A 19,489-nucleotide genomic window follows, 5' to 3' on the forward strand; every position below is an offset into this window, starting at 1 on the left:
CGTCCATCAATGCCCGCCCCAAAAACACGCCCGAAGGCAGACCATTCCGAGGGCCGAGATCATCAAGAGTAACATCTCTCTATACAGCAGCCACTCAAAAGAGCGAATTACCGCCATCCTTGCGGACAGATCGAGAGGACCAAAAAGTGTATTCACTCTAGGGCATCGAGGATATTCATTCATCAACCAGGGTGGGATCTGTGGCTCTTTTAGGGAACCAAGAGAAGGTCGAATACTATAGAAATGATTCTCTGAAGTATTGTCGACATGAAGAAGAAAAGAAGAAAAGTCCAAATGGTCGGCGGCAGAGCAGACTTTTATAGAGAGGTGCTGTGGATACAGTGACTAAGCCGGTTTGTTTAGCGAGTGCAGAGTTTTTTTTTGCTGGGCTCGGCGAGATTGACATGAGGCGGACTATCCAGCGTGCACGGTGGTGAAAACTCTGTTTCTCCTCAAACAGAGCCTCGTTATTGGTCTTCTTCTTATTTGCTAGTGTCATTTTGCTTTTCTAGAGGCAGTTGCCGTGTCTCAGGAAAGGGCTTTCGTTCTTCCGCTCTGCTACTGGGATTGCCTTCGCTATTAGTTAGTTCTCCACTCTCAAACTTTCCGTGTTCAAGTGTAGGGTATCTGGGGACCTACTGTTACAGCAAGTAACTTCACAAGACGCCTGAATATACTTGATGACTGTTAATTTGAGGATAGAACAGATGGGCATGACTTTGAGTCTACCTCAGAGTAAATCGCCGCAAGCTCAAGGCCCGTGCTTGGGACTTCCGTTCCGACACGGCCTCTCCAAATAAGTATCCAGCCACGTAACACTCTCCCACAAAAGTAAAACGTGTCATCACCCAAAGGTCGTAGAATATAAGGAACTGAGCCTCCAGCAACAACACATACTAGATCGCCTTTCCTAACAAGATTAGGTCCGATTCCTAGCAAACAGTTCGTCGCTCTGAATATCTGTCGGTCGCGACACACTTTGCTCACTGCCTGTCCATTGCCGCTGTCACCATCAGAGAACTCATGATCAATCTCGTCGAAGCCCGCCTCTTCATCGCCCTCAGATTCGCTGATAATGCTTTCGATATCCGAGTCATCTGAAACCGACATTTTGGCTGCGGCGTATTTTGGGATGGCTAAGAGAGATCAGGTGACCGTCTCAACTTTTCTGCGGGCAGAGTTCTTTCTCATCTTCTCAAGATTCCAGAGAAAGCGGGGAAGTAAGTTATTGTCAGACCTTTTAACTGAGCTGTAGCCTGTAACGCCACTTTCTGCCTGGGTTCGCACATGAGGCTGACACCGCGGCATGAGGCCAGTCGGGAATAAGCGAGCAAAACTGACTTTACATTTGAGAAAGTTTGTGTTTTTGTTGTCTATAGATCCATTCGATTGCGCATTAAGCTTTATTTTAGGCCAGTAGTCAAAAGCGTATTTCATTAAGCTCACATCTCCACAATCCTATAAAAAGGACGATCCTGCAACTGACCCATTCATTCTTTCATCCTCCAGACAACAACTTGAACTATAAAAAAGAAAGAAAAGTTCGACGCAGTACAATGTCTTACAAGGATCAAGACAAGCCTTCCCTGCCTCCCCAAGCCTTATTAAACATGGATTGTTTCTCTTCTCTTCCACCCGAGATCAATGTAATGATCCTGCTTTGCCTCAAGACCAGATCAAAAATCAAGCCGCTTCTCTCCGCATCACCTACAATGCTCCGGTATTATTGCGGATCCAAACTGTACATTCAGAAGGCTCACCTCGAAGCTGAGCTATCTGGGACCCTACTTCAAGACGCTCTGGTCGTTGCAAATTTCCCGTCGAAGAACAGACAGTTACACATCGAGAAATGGAGTCAGGGGCAGCTTCCGAACCCATTCTTGCACCATGATGCGGCTACCATCGATCGACTTGACAGACTCTACGCCCAATTCGCGAGATATATCGAGGACTATATCACAAAGGCCACATCTATCCATCCGCCTCGCGCTTATATGTGTATTCCAAGCCTTTGTTATCATGTCGACCAGCTGCAGTTTAGAGGCCAACCCATCGGCGTCGATATCCTCAGCGTCGATACGCTCACAGAACTTGAAAGATATCGTCTGTTTCAAGCATTTTTCAGATATGAGCTGGTATCCAAAATACGCGATGAGAGAGTCGCGAGCCTCGTTGCCTCAAATTTCAGGATGTTCAGCCATGGCGAGGCTGAAGCACTTCGATGCGTATACCAATACATGAGAGACCTTTATGGTGCTGTGTTTGCTCATCATGACACTTCTCAACTTCCTTACATACCGGCCGAAGCAGCCGGGGAGACACGCAAATTAGTTCCAGATGACGGAATACGATGCCCTAATAATATATGGCTGGGGCCACCTGAACCATTTACGAAGCATGCATTTCCTCAAAACCCAATATCGCAACAACTTGGATTGGCTGGATTCAGTCTGATGACTCTGCTGCTTAGCGTTCCCAGAGACGACAGAGGATGTCCGATGCAGTTCATGGCTACGATGCCCATGCACCTAAAGGTATCGGAATGGACTCGGTTTCTGCCAACGTTTAAAATCTTTGAAGAAGGGGTATACCATCCGCTAGATGACAGACGCTGGGACGATTGGTCAGAGGTCGGCCAAGCGCTCCGGGACAATGGTAGCATCACGTTCGCTTATGGGGTGCGCATTTGGTCTACTTATTTTGACCTACAGAAGAGAATCTACCGACAAAGAGCATGGGCATTCTTCGACCACGCTAAATATTATCCGGAAGGTAGTATATCTCGACATTTTCCAACCCTCGATCAGCTTGAAGGGAAAGCTTAGATCTATCGTGGTCTTTCATTTTGGGGCTTACTTATAAGCTGGAAACAAGCCATATAAAGAATATATCAAGTTTATCCTTAACTACAATACGTTACCCTGAGTTTACGTAGATGAAAGTAGAAAAACCAATGACTTCGATTTCGAGACCTCTATTCGTCAAGAACCCTGCCACAACTATGATATAACCATTAATAGCCTTTAGAGCTTCGAACTGCAGCATGTAGAGTCTTTCTTATCCTCTCCTACATAAAGCACACTCTTATTCTTCTCCTGCGTTGAAGGCGCGACATCCAACCCCGGATTTCCAGAGAAGAAGTTCACGGGCTTCAAGCCAACCATCATCTTCTCACTCGGCATGACAGGCCAATCTTCGATACGCGGGTTATGAGTGGAGCCGAAAGTATGCCAGATGACAATATCCTCGTTCCTCACGGAATGAGCAACTCCGGTGTTTCGGCGCCTCGCAATCACAGATGCCAAGCCGTCGCCTCCGGCTGATTGCATCGTGTATTTACCCGCAGGGAAATGATCGTTGTCTTCATACCTGGTTACCCACACCGCATGCTCCGCAAACTCCGAGCGCTTGGCGTGGAAGGATTCAGGGTGTGCGAGAAGCATCTGGCTGTAGAAGGGCATGAGCTTGAAGCCGACTGGGGTGCCGGTGATGGGGTTGATCTTGTTCTCGTTGACGAATTTAAAGGTGCGCGCTTTTGTAAAGTCAAGATCAAAGCCGCCCTCCTCTTCGACGGCCTGACTCTCAGTCACATAGCCTACGCCAAAAGGATTATGCACGGCCGGATCGTCGATAGGAAGCGGCTTGGACTCTTCGACTACGAGTGAGTTGGCATGACCATCAATCGCAGGGTCAATACGAAGGCTGAAAAGATGCTGATGATATGGTGCCATGACTCCAGGCGCCACGATGTTTCCATAAGGATATGTTCCCTTGTGGTCCATAGAGGTTGGCGCAGTGGAGAGAATGCCTGTTGCCCGAACCTCGTAGAAGATGGAAGCATCCTGACTGAAGTGCCAGGCAAAGATATACTCGTAGTTGGTAACAGTGATGATAGTCTGCAAAACCAAGATTCGAGACCGAGTTACGACCGGAACATTCGTGCGGAAGTTTGTATGCTTCCACAGAATTCCATCATCCTGTTCGTGACAGCAGACGACATTGGGTAGTTTCAGAGGCTCGCCCGATGACGTGTTGTGATAAGCGTCAAAGTATTTAATTGTCCCAAGGCAATCGCAGCCAAGCTGTAGATTGTTGGCATTGATACCAGCGCCATCGTTACCAAGATCGAACGCAGCCTTTCGTGGATACGGGGCTCGTGGATCGCCATATGGTACAAACATCTCAGCCAACGAAAGGCGATAGAAAAGACTTCGCCCATCATATCGAACGTCATGAAGAGTGAGGCCTTCTCGGTAGTTGAAGCCAACTCGGAGCTCCCATTTCTCCCAGGTCAGGCGATTGCCTTCGATATGGAATGAAGGACCTTCGGGCTGAGTTACATGTAGTGGTTTGGTAGTAGTCCTGGGGTTTGGTCGCAAGTCGGGATGATATTCGCTAGTCGCAGCAGAGTGAATTCTTCGACGATCAAATGGTCTTTTCTCGTTGTTTGCTCTTTCGTTTGGTGTAGTTGGTAGACGGTAAACTTTAATGACCCCAAGAGACTCGGATACCTCGGCGCATACATCCAAAGGATAAGCGTAATAGTTCGCATTGGGGTTCTCCAACAGTTGTACATAGAACCAGCACTGCTCGGTTTAGTATACCAAGCACATACGAAGCAAAGAGAAGCTTACCATGCTGACTCGATGGGTCATGTCGTTCATGCCATCCGTCGCATAAGCCCACGGCTCAACGACAACAGTCGCTCCTTCAGGTAGATCAAGTGTCTTTATAAGAGCCTGAACTTCTTCATTGGCGAGGCAAGCAGCTTCAACAGTTTTCATGTAATCAGTGTCGATGTAAGAATGCTTCCCTTCAACATGCTGCTTCTTAACAACTTTGTCATTGTCGAGGTCGACGATAAGTTCAAAAAGGTGATTCCCTTCGGTATCGGCCTTGATGGAAGCTTCCACTCGAGCATGGCGAGTTGGAATATGATCGATGGGTTGATTGAGATGTTCCTTTTCGAGATACGTGATCATTTCCTTCTTGGCGGGCTCGAGAAGAGTGATGACGCGGAAGTTAGGGTCATGATCGCCAAAGTGGGGACGCACGATGCGTGAAGCCTAGATACCTCAGCTTATCGTTGCTGAGATTGAGGATTATTCATTGATGAAGACTGACCCTTGAGATCTCCTCGGGCGACAGAGGGTCAAACGGATGAGGCGATGCAGCAGTCATTGTAGCGGTGTTGATGGTCTATGAGGCTCAGATTTAATGGCGGCGTGACTTGGTACGAACACAAAATATCACCAAAGATGCCCAACTTTATATATGAACAGAAGAAAGTCGACAAAGTGCGATGGCAAGTGGTGGATGACGTTGCGCCTTCTAATGACATCGACGATGCAAGATAAACTTCACGACCGGCCCGGTTGGTGTTTTTTGACCTTTATTCCTGATATCCCACCAAAAGCCCCAATGTATTGCCCGAGAGAAGGGAAACGTCACCAAAGCCTTGCCTTTGGAGGTTATAAAACGCGGTTCCCCTCTTGCCTCCAAAGGCAACGCGTCGCACTAGCGATTGCCATGTGTAGCTCGTTTTGCTGATCGAACCTCTAAAGGAAATATCGGTTCCGGGCCGGAACCTCTAGCTTATCTGTGTGACGGCCCGGTATCTTATCACAGATCATTCATGAGGTCTTGATAGACCCCTTTGACTCATTTGTTGAGCCTTGATAGAATGTTCGCAAATTCTGTTGCGGTCGCAATGTCGACGTGAACTCACGAAGCGCGCTCAAAGAAGAGCCTGGCAAAGAGCCCGCTGCTGTGCATAAAGAACTGAGACATAAGCTGAAAAGCTCAAAATTAGTTTCTCGAAATTTGCGCCCAGAAATTCGTATCAAAATTAGAATGTTGCACAAATTCAGCCTCGCTCGTGAGACCCAACCTCATTTTTGATCCTGACGCCACGCGGTACAACATAAGCATTTCGCCAAGCCAATCTCCAAGATCCCGTACCCAATTTTGGGTCTCATACGATAACTTAATCTTGATACAAAGCATCTCGCTCCCGAACGTTATAATCTGGGGCAGATAAGCGGATTCTGTGATAGTGGACCTTTGAGGGCCGTGCTATGAGTATAAGTGATGGTCCCATCAGTTCATTGCCATTTTTTGCATGAGCTTGGACAGAGGAGATGGAACCTCATGCAGCTGCCAATGACGAGACCCAGGGGCTGTGTTGATATTAGGGGTTATTGCCAAGCAATGCATGTAACCTTTGGCTAGTTGAGAAATGTATGTCTCACGTACCAAGATTCTCTAGACTGAGGTAAGCGCCCGTCAATTGGCTCACCGTAACTCCGAGTCCTGGATCATCACATCCGAAGGGAACATCGCATGGATCAAGATTTCCATGTCGACGACAACTGTAACCCCAGACCTTGCCCCGGAAACGGTGAATGAGCCGTCCGGCGGCGATGGGGTCTAAAACGCCGGTAACCGAAGACATGGATGGTAAAGGCTGTTCTTTGGCCAATCAACATTGGCACAATGAAGGTGAGCGCGTTGGCTTTCAGGTAGCTGGCGGTTTGAACAGCTTCCAGTGGGTTCGATGTTATTCCCATAAACGTCACAGGGGGGTCATCAAACGCTCAATCAGCTATTAAGAAAACAGTTATGGACTTTGATGGCAAATTCTCCATTCCCATTACAAATGAGATGCACAATTATAATTTGTTGGCGTATAGTAATGATCTGCTAAGATGACATCTGTCAAATCTGCAATGTTGCGAATCTCACATCTTGACAGCCAAGCATCATCAGCGCCGGGGCGCATTACATTACGAAACAACCCCAACAACTCAATCAAATTTGATTTGCTCCGCTCGTCCGGGATCAAGATCTGTCCAAAACCTCGGTAACAAAGTCTTGGAAGATGAGCGCCTCTCTCTTGGCTTCCAAGACAAACCCCAACTGTGATGCTGTAATTGATTGTCTGGGCAGAGCGACAGCAACATAACAAGAAAAATTAAGGCTCAATTTAGGGCTCGTCTAGCGCGTCGGGCATTGATTGCCGAATGCGGAGAAAGGCCATAAACGTGATCGGAGAATTGCCACCCGAGCCTTGTTTTAGCCCGCCCTGTGAGGAGTCGGATCTTGTAAACTCTTACATACAACAAAGATAAACTCATTAGCTAAAATGCTACCGAGAGACAAACCAGGATCGGAGAAGACAAAGAATCTAAGCCACGCGAGTTCCACGTGTCATCTAAAGGCTAAAAGCATCAGCGTGCATCGTTGGGATGAGGGGAAGAGGAATATCACAATCCTTCCCAGCACGTGGAGGCAAAGATTGTCATTCTTGGAAGAGATGTCATCACTGACACAGCAGAGAACAGACTTTTTGTCTGCATATAACCGCCAAGTTTTATTGAAAGCATCTTGCCTAAATGAGAGTGCATTCCATTTGACCGAGTCATTGGCAGCCAAGAGCAACAAACAGCGTCGACGAACCAACCAAGCTTACTCGCCAAGATTGGGATGCGTTATTATGACTTCCCCATACAAGATGCCAAGTTCCGCCAAGTCGCTGGGGTGATGCTCACCTGATAACGAGCTCCAATGCTTCCATGTTTTGTGTGGGTATCAGATTCATTTTCGTTCCCACCCACTAACACCTTGGCTATTGCTTGGCGAAATTGGTATTCCCGTCGTAACAGGATTTACTCCGCGTGCTCCGCAAAAGCTTAGCCCCCCATCCCCAGCTTTCGACTTCTTGTCTCTCCCTCCCCCAAAGAATCCACAGACGATGACTGCTTCTTCTTGGCGGTCTGGGGAGACTCCAGGATCCTCCCTTTGGACCGGGTTTCCTTCGTAATTTGGATTAGAATGTCTGGGCATTGATACCCCGCGCGGTCTCTGCTGCAACCATTACATTACGACACACGCGTTTCTGCTTATAAAAAAGGAGCCCGATGTCCCAGTCGCGTGGTCTCGCTCTGCACCTGCATCTGCTCTTCTTCCAGATCCCTTCCTTGCCAATTCTTCTTCTCCAGCTTTCCTGTCTCATCTCTTCACCATGTCGATCGGTTCTAGTGATCGACACTCTCCTTCCAAGGAGGAGGAGGGCGGCATTGCTACTCAGAGTGATGGTCCCACCAACGAGCGATCTGTCCCTTATGTTAGTGAGCAGACGGAGAAGCGTATTCTGAGGAAGCTTGATCGACGTATCATTCCTTGTGTCTGCTGGATCTACCTCATGAACTTCATGGATCGAGGTGAGTCTGATCTGAAGCGTTCAGCCTTATCGATATTGACAACTCGATATAGTTAGTATCGGCAATGCTCGACTCTACGGTCTTGAGGACGAGCTTGGTCTCACGAGGGATCAATTCCAAATCTGCGTATCAATTCTCTTTGTTACCTATTGTGTAAGTCGAAGCAACTCTATATTCCTTCATGAAACAGCCCACTTACCTGCTCTTAGCTGTTTGAAACTCCCTCCAACCTTATCATCAAGAAGCTACAGCCTGCCCGATACATTGCCGGTCTCGTTTTCTTCTGGGGAATTGTCGCCATTTGCACCGGCTTCGTCAACAACTTTGGCTCAATGGTCGCTTGCCGCCTGCTGCTTGGTTTCTTTGAGGCCGGTCTCTTCCCAGGCATCATGTAAGCGTTGAACTTCTCCATTTCGTGATATATATCTAACCGTGACTTTTTCCAGGCTCTACCTGACCACCTTCTATCACAAGAAGCACATCTCTCTTCGCAATGCCTACTTCTATTCCATCTCTGCCATCTCCGGAGCTGTCGGTGGTCTCGTTGCCCTCGGTATCGGTGAGCTTGACAACTGGGATGGCGAGAAACAGGGTGCTGGCGGGTGGCGAGCCTGGCGATGGATCCTCACTATCAACGGTATCCCCACTGTCCTGACAGCCGTTTTCATCCCCTGGATCCTGCCAAACACTCCCGCAACCGCCAAGTTCCTCACTGAGGAGGACCGACAGAACCTCTTGGACCTGCGAGCAGCCGAGATTGGTCAAACAACATCTGGTCAGGAAATGCACAAGGAAGATGTCATTGCTGGAGCCAAGGACTGGACTATTTGGGCCCTCTCCATTGCTCAGTACTGCAGTCACTCTGTCCTGTACAGCTTCAGTGTCTTCTTGCCAACCATCATCAAGCAAATGGGTCAATGGACCGACAAGCAAGTGCAGGGTCTCACAGTCCCTGTGTATGCCGTGGGCTTCATCACCTATCTGATCTGTGCCAACATCAGCGACCGAACCCAACAGCGAGGACTTTTCTGCATCGGAGGAGGTTTGACTATGATCGTCGGCTACATTCTTCTAATTGCCAACCAAAGCACTGCTATGAGCTATGCTGGATGCTTCATTGTTGCTATTGGTCTCTGGACCGGCTCTGGATCTGGTATGGCTTGGATCACTGTCAACCAGCCACGATATGGCAAGCGTGCCTTCGCTAGTGGTATCTTCATCACCATTGGAAACTCAGCTGGTGTTGCCGCCCCTTTCCTGTTCAGCAACGAATACGAGCCCCATTACCGTCCCGGCTATGGTGCCTCTATTGGCATGCTTGCCCTTGCTGTCTGCATTCACACTGCCGTTTACCTCCACTTCAAGCGTCTTAACAAGAGAAAGCTTTCTGGTCAGGAGGACTGGCGCATGGAGGGCAAGACTGAGGAGGAGATTGCTGAGCTCGGCGAGCACAACCCTCGATACCTGTATACTCTCTAGAGACTTCAATCTGCTTTCCCTCTCGAATTGACTTGAAGGAGTTGGAACCTTTCATACTGGTGGACAAGATGTGTTGGATGAAGTCTAGATAGATAATCTAAATTGAAAAGTTTTATCCAACCTCGACTCGTATGTTCTCCCGTGCCACCGCGTCGTATGCAATACATAGCGTCGTTGTATGATTGTCTTTGGTGCAAACGCGTTTCTATTCAGAAGAAGCTACAAGCTCATAGTCCCCGGTAGAAACGTAGGTGAGAACCTTAGCAAAGCAGCCATTTAGAGTGATACCAATATGCTCATAGTTTAATTAAAATGTGAACATTGACTCATATCTACCCGTGAGAGGTAGACTATCGTTCTATAAAAGGCTTACCCTCGTCCGCCATAAATCCACTGTCTAGGTTTTGTACCTTGATTTGGTTTATTCGCCAACCTAAGCGATTTTGTGAAACCAATCACTCCGATATCAACTTTTGTTGTGAGGGTCATATGTAACGCCAAGCATTTATCGTCATCTCCTCCAGCATCCAGTAGCTTCTCTGTGGCGACGATTCACGCCATGACGCAATGAAGCCTAAGCCATGTCTTGGTGATTTTCTTGGTGGTTGCAAATTACATCAACTCCAAGGCCTGATGCAGTATAGGTCTTGGAAATTGTCGTCGCTTGAGGTATGATGAAAGCGGCGCAATTAAGCGTGAAAATAACCAAAGGCCAAGACCTGAACGGGGTGGCGGGGGAATCGCCTACGATCCGAGATTGGGGAAAGCTCTAACTGCAAAATGGAGAAGACGCTGAATGCGGAGAAACGAGGCTGGCCTAGATTCAGTATAGCCGCGAGCTATTAATATTTTTAAAGATATATCAGCTGATATCGAAATCTCATGAAGCTGGGATCACGAGTGGGGAGTTTGATGCTATACTCAAGAGAGCGTAGTTCGAGTGCAGGTTGCCAAACTGAGCTGTCAATTAATTGAGTATCAAGCTGCTTGATTGGATGAGCGTGGTCTTGAATTAGAGACTGATAAAGTTCGATGTCACTAACAAAGGAACTTTCCTTGCATGACGTTTGATCGGCGGTTAGATAACAACGATGGAAGGGTTGAAAGGTATGGATACGGTGCAGCCAGGAATACTAGAACAATGGCAGATGGACGCTGCTGATTCACCACGCTTGCACAACTTTAGAGTGTTGGAAAATAATCCAGGTTCTCACCAATATAGACAAAGCTAAGGTCAAAGGCGACGCTGTTGATATCCCGAGGTCCTCCCTCGGGGCGCAAGAAAACACCGAACCTTGATGTACCTTAGGGTGTTGTCGAACTAAACTTAGCAAAGAGTCCCCTAAGCTTAGACTAAATTTACCTAAATATTTTTATCACTTGGGGTCAAGGTCCTGAGTTTTTTTTCCTCCCCTAGATCCTCCAGTATCAGCCCGCTGAAACTGTATGTTGTATCGGTTGAGTTTCCAGTGCAAGGATACTGCTTTTCGTGACTACTCAAGATCCCTGCTGCAAAATGAAAGCCCACTGTTCGCTCACCGCGAGCTCCGCCATTTCCGCGCAGAGCGAATCCCGAAGGAGCAAAAATATAGAGGGAAGAAGTCGAAGTCGCAAGAATTAATGCTACAAATGGTTTATAATGATCGAGAAGAGATTGATGAGTAATCGTTTCGTTCATGTAGTCATAGACCCGTCCCGGTTGTTTCAATCTACCCGACCGAGGCAGATTATAAATGTTAGAAACTTAGCGCGCAGCACCAACACAAATCAGGCATTACGCCCGCGGATAGGGCTCCAAAACATGCCAAACTCTCAGCGGACTTGCGGACAATCAAGTCACACTAGGGCCATATTGCATCAACAGCCGTGCGGGGGTTATGCGGTGAATCCTTTGACAGCGAGGTATATAAATACGCTAAGTATCCACACGATAGAATCAGTTCTGGTTATTCTTATCATTTAACTAGACAACATCCAGCAAAATGGCCCCTCTTGATAACCCCGCTATCCCCAAAGGCTCGCTAGTCCTCGTCACTGGAGTCAACGGCCTTCTCGGCTCTCATGTCGCCAAACAATTCCTCGAGTATGGCTACAAGGTCCGCGGAACTGTTCGAGATGTCGAGAAGAATTCGTGGCTCACAGCTGCCTTTGACAAACAATATGGCCAAGGAAATTTTGAGCTTGTTTCGGTGACAGATTTGACAGATGACAAGGCTTTGACTGAGGCAGCCAAAGGTAGGAACCAGTTCAATACGTCGACAGAGGGATGGGAGACTAACAAGATCTACAGGGACCGCTGCCATTGCGCATACCGCGTCAATCATGTCCATGGACGCTGATCCTAACAATGTTATTCCTGCCGTCATTGACTTCGCCGTCGCGGCAATCAAGGCCGCTTATGCAGAGCCCAGTGTGAAGCGATTCGTCTTCACCTCATCATCTTCCGCGGCCGTCGTTTCTCAGCGCGATGTCCCCGGTATCAAGGTGACTGAAGAGACCTGGTCTGAAGGTGCCATCAAGAAGGCTTGGGCTGATCCTCCTTACACCCCCGACCGACGTGGTGCTGTGTATGCAGCCAGCAAAGCACAGGCGGAACAGGCTATCTGGAAGTATCACAAGGAACACCGTAGCGAGAAGCCTGAATTGGTCGTCAACACCGGTAAGACAGCTGACAGAAATTTATATTGCGATCCCTGACTGACTGATGATAGTTCTTCCCAACTTCAACTGGGGTCCATCGATTGACCCCGAGAATCAAGGCTATCCTAGTAGCTCTGGCCTCCCAGTGCTTCTCTTCAAGGGACAAGTAACACCATTCCACGGCTTTGTCGTCCCTCGTAAGTCTCGACCATCTATTAAAAATGATCAATTACTGATATCGGCATAGAATACTTCATTGATGTCGATGACACTGGCAGACTTCATGTCGCAGCTGCTGTCTTCGAACATGTCAAGGAGCAGCGTATTTTTGGCTTCGCCGGTCGCTTCAACTGGGACGCCGTTCTTGATATCCTCAGGAAGAATTTCCCCAACAGGACATTCCCAGAGAACTTCTCCGGCGGAGAGGACCCCAATGAGATCGAGCCAAGAGACAAGGCTGAGCAGCTTCTGAAGGAGCTCGGCCGACCTGGTTGGACAAGCCTGGAGGAGTCTATTCTGTCTAATGTGGAAGCTGTCGCAAAGGCAGAGGAGGATCCCAAGCTTTAAATTCGTAGACCCGGCATAATAAGTAAATATTTTAATTATAGTTCAGCCCCGCGGGCAGAGACGTTGACAACGGTCGGACCATCACCCAAAAAGTTAAATTTGTGCCAACAACAACATACCATTGACAAACACGAGTTTGCATATGATAGAGGAAAACGCAAAAAGAATGACCTGCGTGTCGCAGGTGGCTGGATCTCTCCCGCCGGGAATTGAACCCGGGTCTCAAGCGTGACAAGCTTGCATACTGACCACTATACTACGGAAGATAACAGGCTAAAGCCTGCTGTAGTGGGTTGTGGTAGAGAATGTCGGGTTAGCCTATATAAAGATAGGGCAGCTTCGCACTTAGCTAGTGGATAGATCTCAACTACAGAATAAGCTCAACCTACACTAAATGAAACGTCTCAACTGCCACCTCTCCAACGTCAACTTTCCTCTTAATATACATATCCGTGATTCCATAAGCCATGCAAGGTCCCACGTATTCATAATCGTCTCCACGCTTTCGCAACAGAACAAGATCCTCGTATCCATCCACAATACAAATGACATCTCCAACCTTGCAGTTCTGTGGCCCCATTCCCAAATATCCAGCGTCAGTCTCAAACAATCGGGTATGGTAATTTCGCTTCATCATAAACACCAGTTGAGCATCAACGTCAAACATCCTAGCCTTCAGTTCATCAGGCCCGCCTAAGAATGGCGAAATGCACGCCATCATCTCAGGGTTGTTTCCCCCATCTTGAATTATCATTATAGACAGACCATCAGCCTCAGGTGTCTGGAAGTATTTCGAAACACCTCGTGGTCGATCGCTCTCTGGAATCTGGAGGTCTAGTCGCGTCGTGAAGTTGAGTAATAGCAACATGCTCGGCTTGTCCAGTGCCAGTTTCTGCATCCTCGCAACAACTAAGAAAAGTGCCCAAATTGAAGGGATCTTGGTTGGATATAATGGTATACGACTGATGTAGTCTTGTATCCAATCGGCGAGACTACCTCCCTTCTGCAGATTTTGGATCTCTGGGTTTCCTCCAACCCTCTTCAACGTCTGTAATTTCACGCCGGAGAGGTGTAACTTAGCATCCGAGATAGTTGGTCGTGGAATGCCATGGAAAATGCGACCAAGGTTGAACTCTCCATCAAATATCAGTGTCGGATTATCAGTCGCTCTTGATGGAAATTGCGGTGCCCATGATGGCAACCCAAGAGGATCCTGGAAAACACCAGAGCCAGCATCTCGTAGAAATTGCAATACTCTCTTGTCGCTGTTCCCGACTACGTCGAGTACTGCCTTGCAGTAGTCCACGTACACATCTCTGACGCTCTTAGTGTAGTCGGGGCTGAGGGGCAATGAGCTGAGACCCAGAAGGCCATATATATGATCTTTCGGATCCGTAGCTTCAAGGGTGCCACCAAAGACCGAAAGTTGAACCGCCGTCCGTTGTTGCTCTGCCTGGCTCTCTGTAAGTCTTTCCTTATACATCGTCTTGGCGATATCAAAGCGGAGAATGTTTCGTAGTTGGATAAAACCGGTACCCCTGGGTGGGCAGAACTTCATCCAAATATGGCTTGGGACAAAGTTTGGTTTGGTAGCTTGTTTCTCATTCAGCTTCATCGAAAGGATCTCGAACATGTGGCACGCGTTCATGAGAGAGCTGTACTCGATACAAACTCGCGGGGCAATGTAGAACAATGTTGAGGCTAGGACGTTCTCCTGCAAGATCCAGACACGTCGCCAGTATGGGAGTAGGGCTAGATCATCAAGCGATGCCCAGAACCTGTCACATTCGGGTTCTTTTGTAAGACCACAAGATCTTAGCCACTCCAGATCCATCAGCTTATCAACATCCCACTTTGCTGTCCTGAAGGCTTTGTTTAAGACCATGATGGTTGTGACAGCTCTCAAGATTTTATCGCTCTCATCAGCACCTAGCCATCCGAGGACAAGATCAGCTGATGAGTAGATGTCGCGCATGAGCTTGACTTGCTCAGTCCGTTCTGCAGCGTCGGCTTGGTTGATACAAACAGCGTCGACCCAGATTCTGAACTTGGATTGATCCCTGTCGGGGAATTCGTATTTCCAATAGCCTCGAACTTCTTTCAAGGCTAGGGCGAGACTTTTTGAAACGGGGACTTCAACGCCGTCGATGTTGATATTGATCCTGTCAGCTGCGCTCCCCCATACATAGGATAGCGCTGCAAATTGTAGTTGTTTGCTAAAGGTGACCGTGTGCAATTTACAGGAGACGACATCTTTGTCCTCAACTATCTCCAGTAATCTTATCTCGGGTTTTGAGGTGTCGAGCGGGGTTTGATACAGGTCTTGAGTGGACATGTTGGCGAGGATGAAACGAGGGTCGAGAAGCACTGGATAAAGGGAATTGCATTGAAGTACTTTACACTTTACAGTGAGTTGATGCCTGTTAGATTAATTGAGCGACATGCGAAGAAATCATGGACCGAAGGAGCCTTGCTGGAAAGTTTGAAGGTCAAAATACAATGGGCTGTGATGAGGCTGTGAAAACGCCCGACGAAATGCCTTCTGGCGCTTAGCACTATTGGGTGTGCACCACAACCAATGAAATGACCTTGGAATATTTGGGGCTGCAAGACGGTCAATCGGAAGCCAGTTTCTGAAACATCCATCCGGAAATTATTTATTGAGAAAAGATCGCACATGGGTGCGCCAAAATGAGTAGAGTCAATTTCGCCTTGCAGGGTATCCTTTTTCCACTTTTCCAAACAAAACAAGACATTCTAGGAGCTATGAAAGTCGGGCAAAGCGCTGAACAACGAATAATCATAACAAACAGGATCCAGAAACAGAGGATCAAACCTTGGTAATCCCGAATCTGCGTTCCCTCGCGCCGGCGACACTAAAGTCAGATCTCCTCCCTGGTCAGATGCTGTAGGCATCGAAGAAGATGAGTTGGGTATTGTCTGCGATAAAGGCAGTGCATTCATCCTATCCATGGCGTCGGCGATAAGTTCTGAAGCGCAGCAGCGAAGACGGTCGTATTCTGCTTCTGCCATGCGCCACATGCGCCGGGCGCTCTTGAGACATCCGAGTACGAGTGTGACGCGGTTGTAGTGGTGCTCAAAGCATTCGTCGGGATGGCCTTGAGATGTTGCTATTTGAATGAAGCCGCATAGTGCCAGCGCTGGGATGACGAATGGTGTATGTTTTGGGACATTGGGGCAGAGCGATATGCAATCTGATATCCTTCTTGAAGCGTCGGTTGCTTTTATACCTTGGATAAGACTTGTTGAAGATGAAAGAGGATGGTTCTGGCCAAAAGGTAGGAAGGGATCCTTGATGTCTGCTAGTAGAGGGTATAAGTTGCTGCGCGGGAGGTGTAATAGCATGCTGGCTAAGGCGATGATCATATGTGCCTGGAACATCATCTCATCGATGTTACCATATGAGTCAACGATCTCCAACTTTCCGGAAGGTAGGTGGTTCGACCAGCTCAGAAGAGCATTTTCGATGGACTGCGTATGATCGTGGCTGGTGTTCTTCAACTGATTCAATAATAAGACACGCCCTAGAATCGTCGCAGCTTCAATGCGATAGCTAAATGAGGAGAAAGCAACGTCGCCAGTCGAGAGCACCCGCCTCTTGAACTCAAGAACATGGTGTGATGGGGGAATGTCTAAGCGGCCATTGTAGAAGGCCTCCTCGCATGGCAAAAGAACCTTGGGCGGCGTACTACTGCATCGGAGGATCATGGTCTTGGGAGGTATAGCCATGGAGATATCGGTAACATAAATCTCCCACCAAGTTCTCCTCAAACTCTCGGCCTCAATAGGATTGTCGAGTTGTCTCGACGATGCAAAGTCTTCGAGATGCATGCCCAAGTCCATGGCCATTTGTGTGCATTGGCCGAACGTTCTGTTGGCGGTATCGAGATCGCGACTGAAAAACAGGAGAATAGAGTAGATCAAAAGCGATTGGACCATGTAAGTTGAGGTTTCGATGGCGGACATCATATCAGTCGCCACTTCAGCGCGTAATTGCGCGTCAGGCCCAGATGAAGCATAATGAGAACCTGCAAACTCAACCATGCGTCGCAAATACGGGGGATAATTCCGCGATGTGAACACCGAGCTTGGCACGAGGAATGGATGAGCATTGTGAAAGTTCTCATAGTACAGTCGGAGGAGACGGTCTCCATCTGAACATGGCTGCACGGGAGTGTTGAGAGTTCCCAAGCTATTGCTGCCAAAGGTTTGTGTGATGATGTTAGGGTCAAGGTGGGTTAGATATGACATGACATTATCGTTCTGAGGTTGAGGTTGTTGAGCAGGGGTTTGATCGTCGCTAATCCGTCGTTGGGTCTGTACATTTTCGTCCCGGGGAGATTGTCGGGTGTGTCGGGTGACACTTCCAACCAAGTCATTGCTCGTAGCTGTACTCTGGCTTATTCCAGAAGACGGCAATTCCTGGGAAGACGACGTTGGAGTGATGGGCAAACTGATAGGATTCACAGTTACGCAATCCACATATGAAGATTGCTGATCGCCTTGAGAAGCTTGCATCACGGGCTGTCTACTCCTCTGCTGAAGTTCCTCAGCTGGCGAACGATGCTTCTTGCGACGTCCACCACGTCGCGATGGTTCGTAGTAGCATACTTGCTCCGTCTCCTTGCAACGCGAACACGAGGGCTTCCCCGCATCGCACTTGAGATGCTGCTTTCTGCAGACGACGCAAGCGAGACTTGCTATACCGGTTGATTTGACTGATCCGTTTGCTGAGGCTGTCATGATGATCTGCGGTCGGTGAGTCGGTAAGGATGGAATATCAGAAGGAGGTGGATTCGGGTGAGTCGGCGATTGAAAGATATGCAGGGTTTGATCAGGACAGATTGCGCAACCACGGCGTGAGCCTCAGGGAGGATCGTTAGATTACCCCAAGCATATGATCCTATCTTCAGCGGTCAGGACGAGATTGGATAGTGAAATGAATGAATGAACGAATGTATATGTATCATGCTATCTCAACGGTAGAAGCAAACACGAAGTTGAGGAATGTTGAGTGGAGACAGGATGATTTGGCTCGTGTTTGTGAATGGTCAATGCTTTGATAAGCTGATATCAGGCCACGTCTTGGCCAGTCGATAGCAGCCGATAAGCCGAAGCTATCCACAGGATCTACAATCTCAAAGCCGAGAATCCCATTGTTCATTGTTCTCTTTCCCATTCAACTCATCATTCTGCATTGTTCTCATAGACAAGTCAAATTGAACAGAGTTCTGACCTCTTGAATATTGCATTTGTAACGAACATAGGACATTCGTTTTGTTGCTTCTCAAGGTGGCTTAGCTCAACGGGCAACCCTAATGTTTCTATTTTGGTGCAAGGTCTTCAATCGCCGAACAAGATCCAGGCGGGGATTTCTGTTATCTAAACTCTTGACTGCGGACCAATCACGGCAGTGCTTGAATCCCCGAAGGTACTTGTAAATAATGAACATTGGATTGACGGCTCGGCGATTGAAGATGCGGCTCTATTATAGATAGCACCTTGATAGCAGTGTCCAAACCGGACTGTAATTAAACAATTCACAACAAACAAGTACACCTCTGCACCTCAAGACCCAGCATTATTATCTGATCTACTCATTTCACACGAAACATCAGAATTCCATCACGATGGCTGCAGTATCAACAAGATTCGCTCCTCTGCCACTTACACCGTGCCAATCATCTCACCAAGCCTTTACTTCTTACACAGACTTTGAAGAGCCCGAAACTTACTCGCTCGACGACTTTGTCCGGGACGTGAAAGCACATCTGGGTGAGGAGGGTGGTATTGGCTGTGACGACATCGACGAGGACTACCTCATTTCCTTAGCCAAGAAATACACATCAAACCCTAACGACTGGGCACGCTATTATCACAACTGCCCAGACAAGAACTACACACGTAATGCGATTGTGAACATAAACCACAAGGCTAATATCGTGAGTATTTTCAATCCATAATTCTCCACAAGGCTAACTTCTCTCAAGCTCCTGTTAGTCTGGAACCCAGGCAAGGGGTCACCTATTCACGATCACGCCAATGCCCACTGCATCCTCAAAGTGCTGGCAGGCGAGTTGACAGAAACTATCTACAACATGCCCGAGAAGGGTTGCGAAGAGCGTCCTCTGTCAATCAAGAGTGCCAATACATACCAAGCCGATCAAGTCACATACATCTCGGACGACATTGGTCTTCACCGAGTGCATAACCCTCACCCTACCCAAGTGGCCGTCTCTTTGCACAGTCAGTTCCCAAGCCTCTACAACTTAACATTGAGTTTCTTACTGACATGTATTAGTATATACTCCACCAAATGCTGCTGATATCGGTTATAATGTCTTCGACGAGTCAACGGGTCGTGCAAGCTTTATAACAAAAGCCGAAGCTCGTTAAGAAAATATCTGCAAAGTTGGAGATAGTCCTTACATACATTGATACCCTACCATAAAAGATTTAGAGAATAGATATTGATTCAATTTCACGATCGTAAAATTTTATGTGAAGAATAACACTGATCGTTCTTGTCCTAACAAAATTTGAGATCGGCCCCCGGCAAA

General features: G+C 47.9%; 8 protein-coding genes across 8 annotated transcripts; 4 read left to right on the top strand and 4 right to left on the bottom strand.

Annotated features, from left to right (window-relative positions):
- Positions 1-687: 687 nt before the first annotated feature.
- On the bottom strand, positions 688-1,110 carry FTJAE_1126 (heterokaryon incompatibility protein; the record flags this gene model as incomplete). The annotated part of the gene is made up of 1 exon (XM_037344184.1): positions 688-1,110. One exon carries the CDS (start codon positions 1,108-1,110, stop codon positions 688-690), a length of 423 nt encoding a protein of 140 aa, XP_037211811.1.
- A 500-nt stretch (positions 1,111-1,610) lies between these two features.
- FTJAE_1127 (uncharacterized protein) lies at positions 1,611-2,825 on the top strand (the record flags this gene model as incomplete). The annotated part of the gene is made up of 1 exon (XM_037344195.1): positions 1,611-2,825. One exon carries the CDS (start codon positions 1,611-1,613, stop codon positions 2,823-2,825), a length of 1,215 nt encoding a protein of 404 aa, XP_037211812.1.
- A 198-nt stretch (positions 2,826-3,023) lies between these two features.
- On the bottom strand, positions 3,024-5,181 carry FTJAE_1128 (primary-amine oxidase; the record flags this gene model as incomplete). The annotated part of the gene is made up of 3 exons (XM_037344206.1): positions 3,024-4,586; positions 4,635-5,066; positions 5,125-5,181. 3 exons carry the CDS (start codon positions 5,179-5,181, stop codon positions 3,024-3,026), a joined length of 2,052 nt encoding a protein of 683 aa, XP_037211813.1.
- Positions 5,182-8,023: 2,842 nt separating this feature from the next.
- Positions 8,024-9,701, top strand: FTJAE_1129 (uncharacterized protein; the record flags this gene model as incomplete). Its single annotated transcript, XM_037344217.1, has 4 exons — positions 8,024-8,222; positions 8,275-8,375; positions 8,432-8,613; positions 8,669-9,701. 4 exons carry the CDS (start codon positions 8,024-8,026, stop codon positions 9,699-9,701), a joined length of 1,515 nt encoding a protein of 504 aa, XP_037211814.1.
- Positions 9,702-11,683: 1,982 nt separating this feature from the next.
- FTJAE_1130 (aldehyde reductase 2) lies at positions 11,684-12,908 on the top strand (the record flags this gene model as incomplete). Its single annotated transcript, XM_037344229.1, has 4 exons — positions 11,684-11,936; positions 11,992-12,360; positions 12,413-12,538; positions 12,589-12,908. 4 exons carry the CDS (start codon positions 11,684-11,686, stop codon positions 12,906-12,908), a joined length of 1,068 nt encoding a protein of 355 aa, XP_037211815.1.
- A 385-nt stretch (positions 12,909-13,293) lies between these two features.
- On the bottom strand, positions 13,294-15,243 carry FTJAE_1131 (heterokaryon incompatibility 6 OR allele; the record flags this gene model as incomplete). Its single annotated transcript, XM_037344240.1, has 1 exon — positions 13,294-15,243. The coding sequence occupies one exon, from the start codon at positions 15,241-15,243 to the stop codon at positions 13,294-13,296; it is 1,950 nt and encodes a 649-aa protein (XP_037211816.1).
- A 422-nt stretch (positions 15,244-15,665) lies between these two features.
- FTJAE_1132 (C6 transcription factor) lies at positions 15,666-17,672 on the bottom strand (the record flags this gene model as incomplete). Its single annotated transcript, XM_037344251.1, has 1 exon — positions 15,666-17,672. The coding sequence occupies one exon, from the start codon at positions 17,670-17,672 to the stop codon at positions 15,666-15,668; it is 2,007 nt and encodes a 668-aa protein (XP_037211817.1).
- Positions 17,673-18,559: 887 nt separating this feature from the next.
- On the top strand, positions 18,560-19,325 carry FTJAE_1133 (cysteine dioxygenase; the record flags this gene model as incomplete). Its single annotated transcript, XM_037344261.1, has 3 exons — positions 18,560-18,871; positions 18,920-19,175; positions 19,231-19,325. The coding sequence occupies 3 exons, from the start codon at positions 18,560-18,562 to the stop codon at positions 19,323-19,325; spliced, it is 663 nt and encodes a 220-aa protein (XP_037211818.1).
- Positions 19,326-19,489: the final 164 nt, after the last annotated feature.

This window comes from Fusarium tjaetaba (assembly GCF_013396195.1).
Source record: "Fusarium tjaetaba strain NRRL 66243 chromosome Unknown NRRL66243_c0000023, whole genome shotgun sequence".
NCBI lineage: Eukaryota > Fungi > Ascomycota > Sordariomycetes > Hypocreales > Nectriaceae > Fusarium > Fusarium tjaetaba.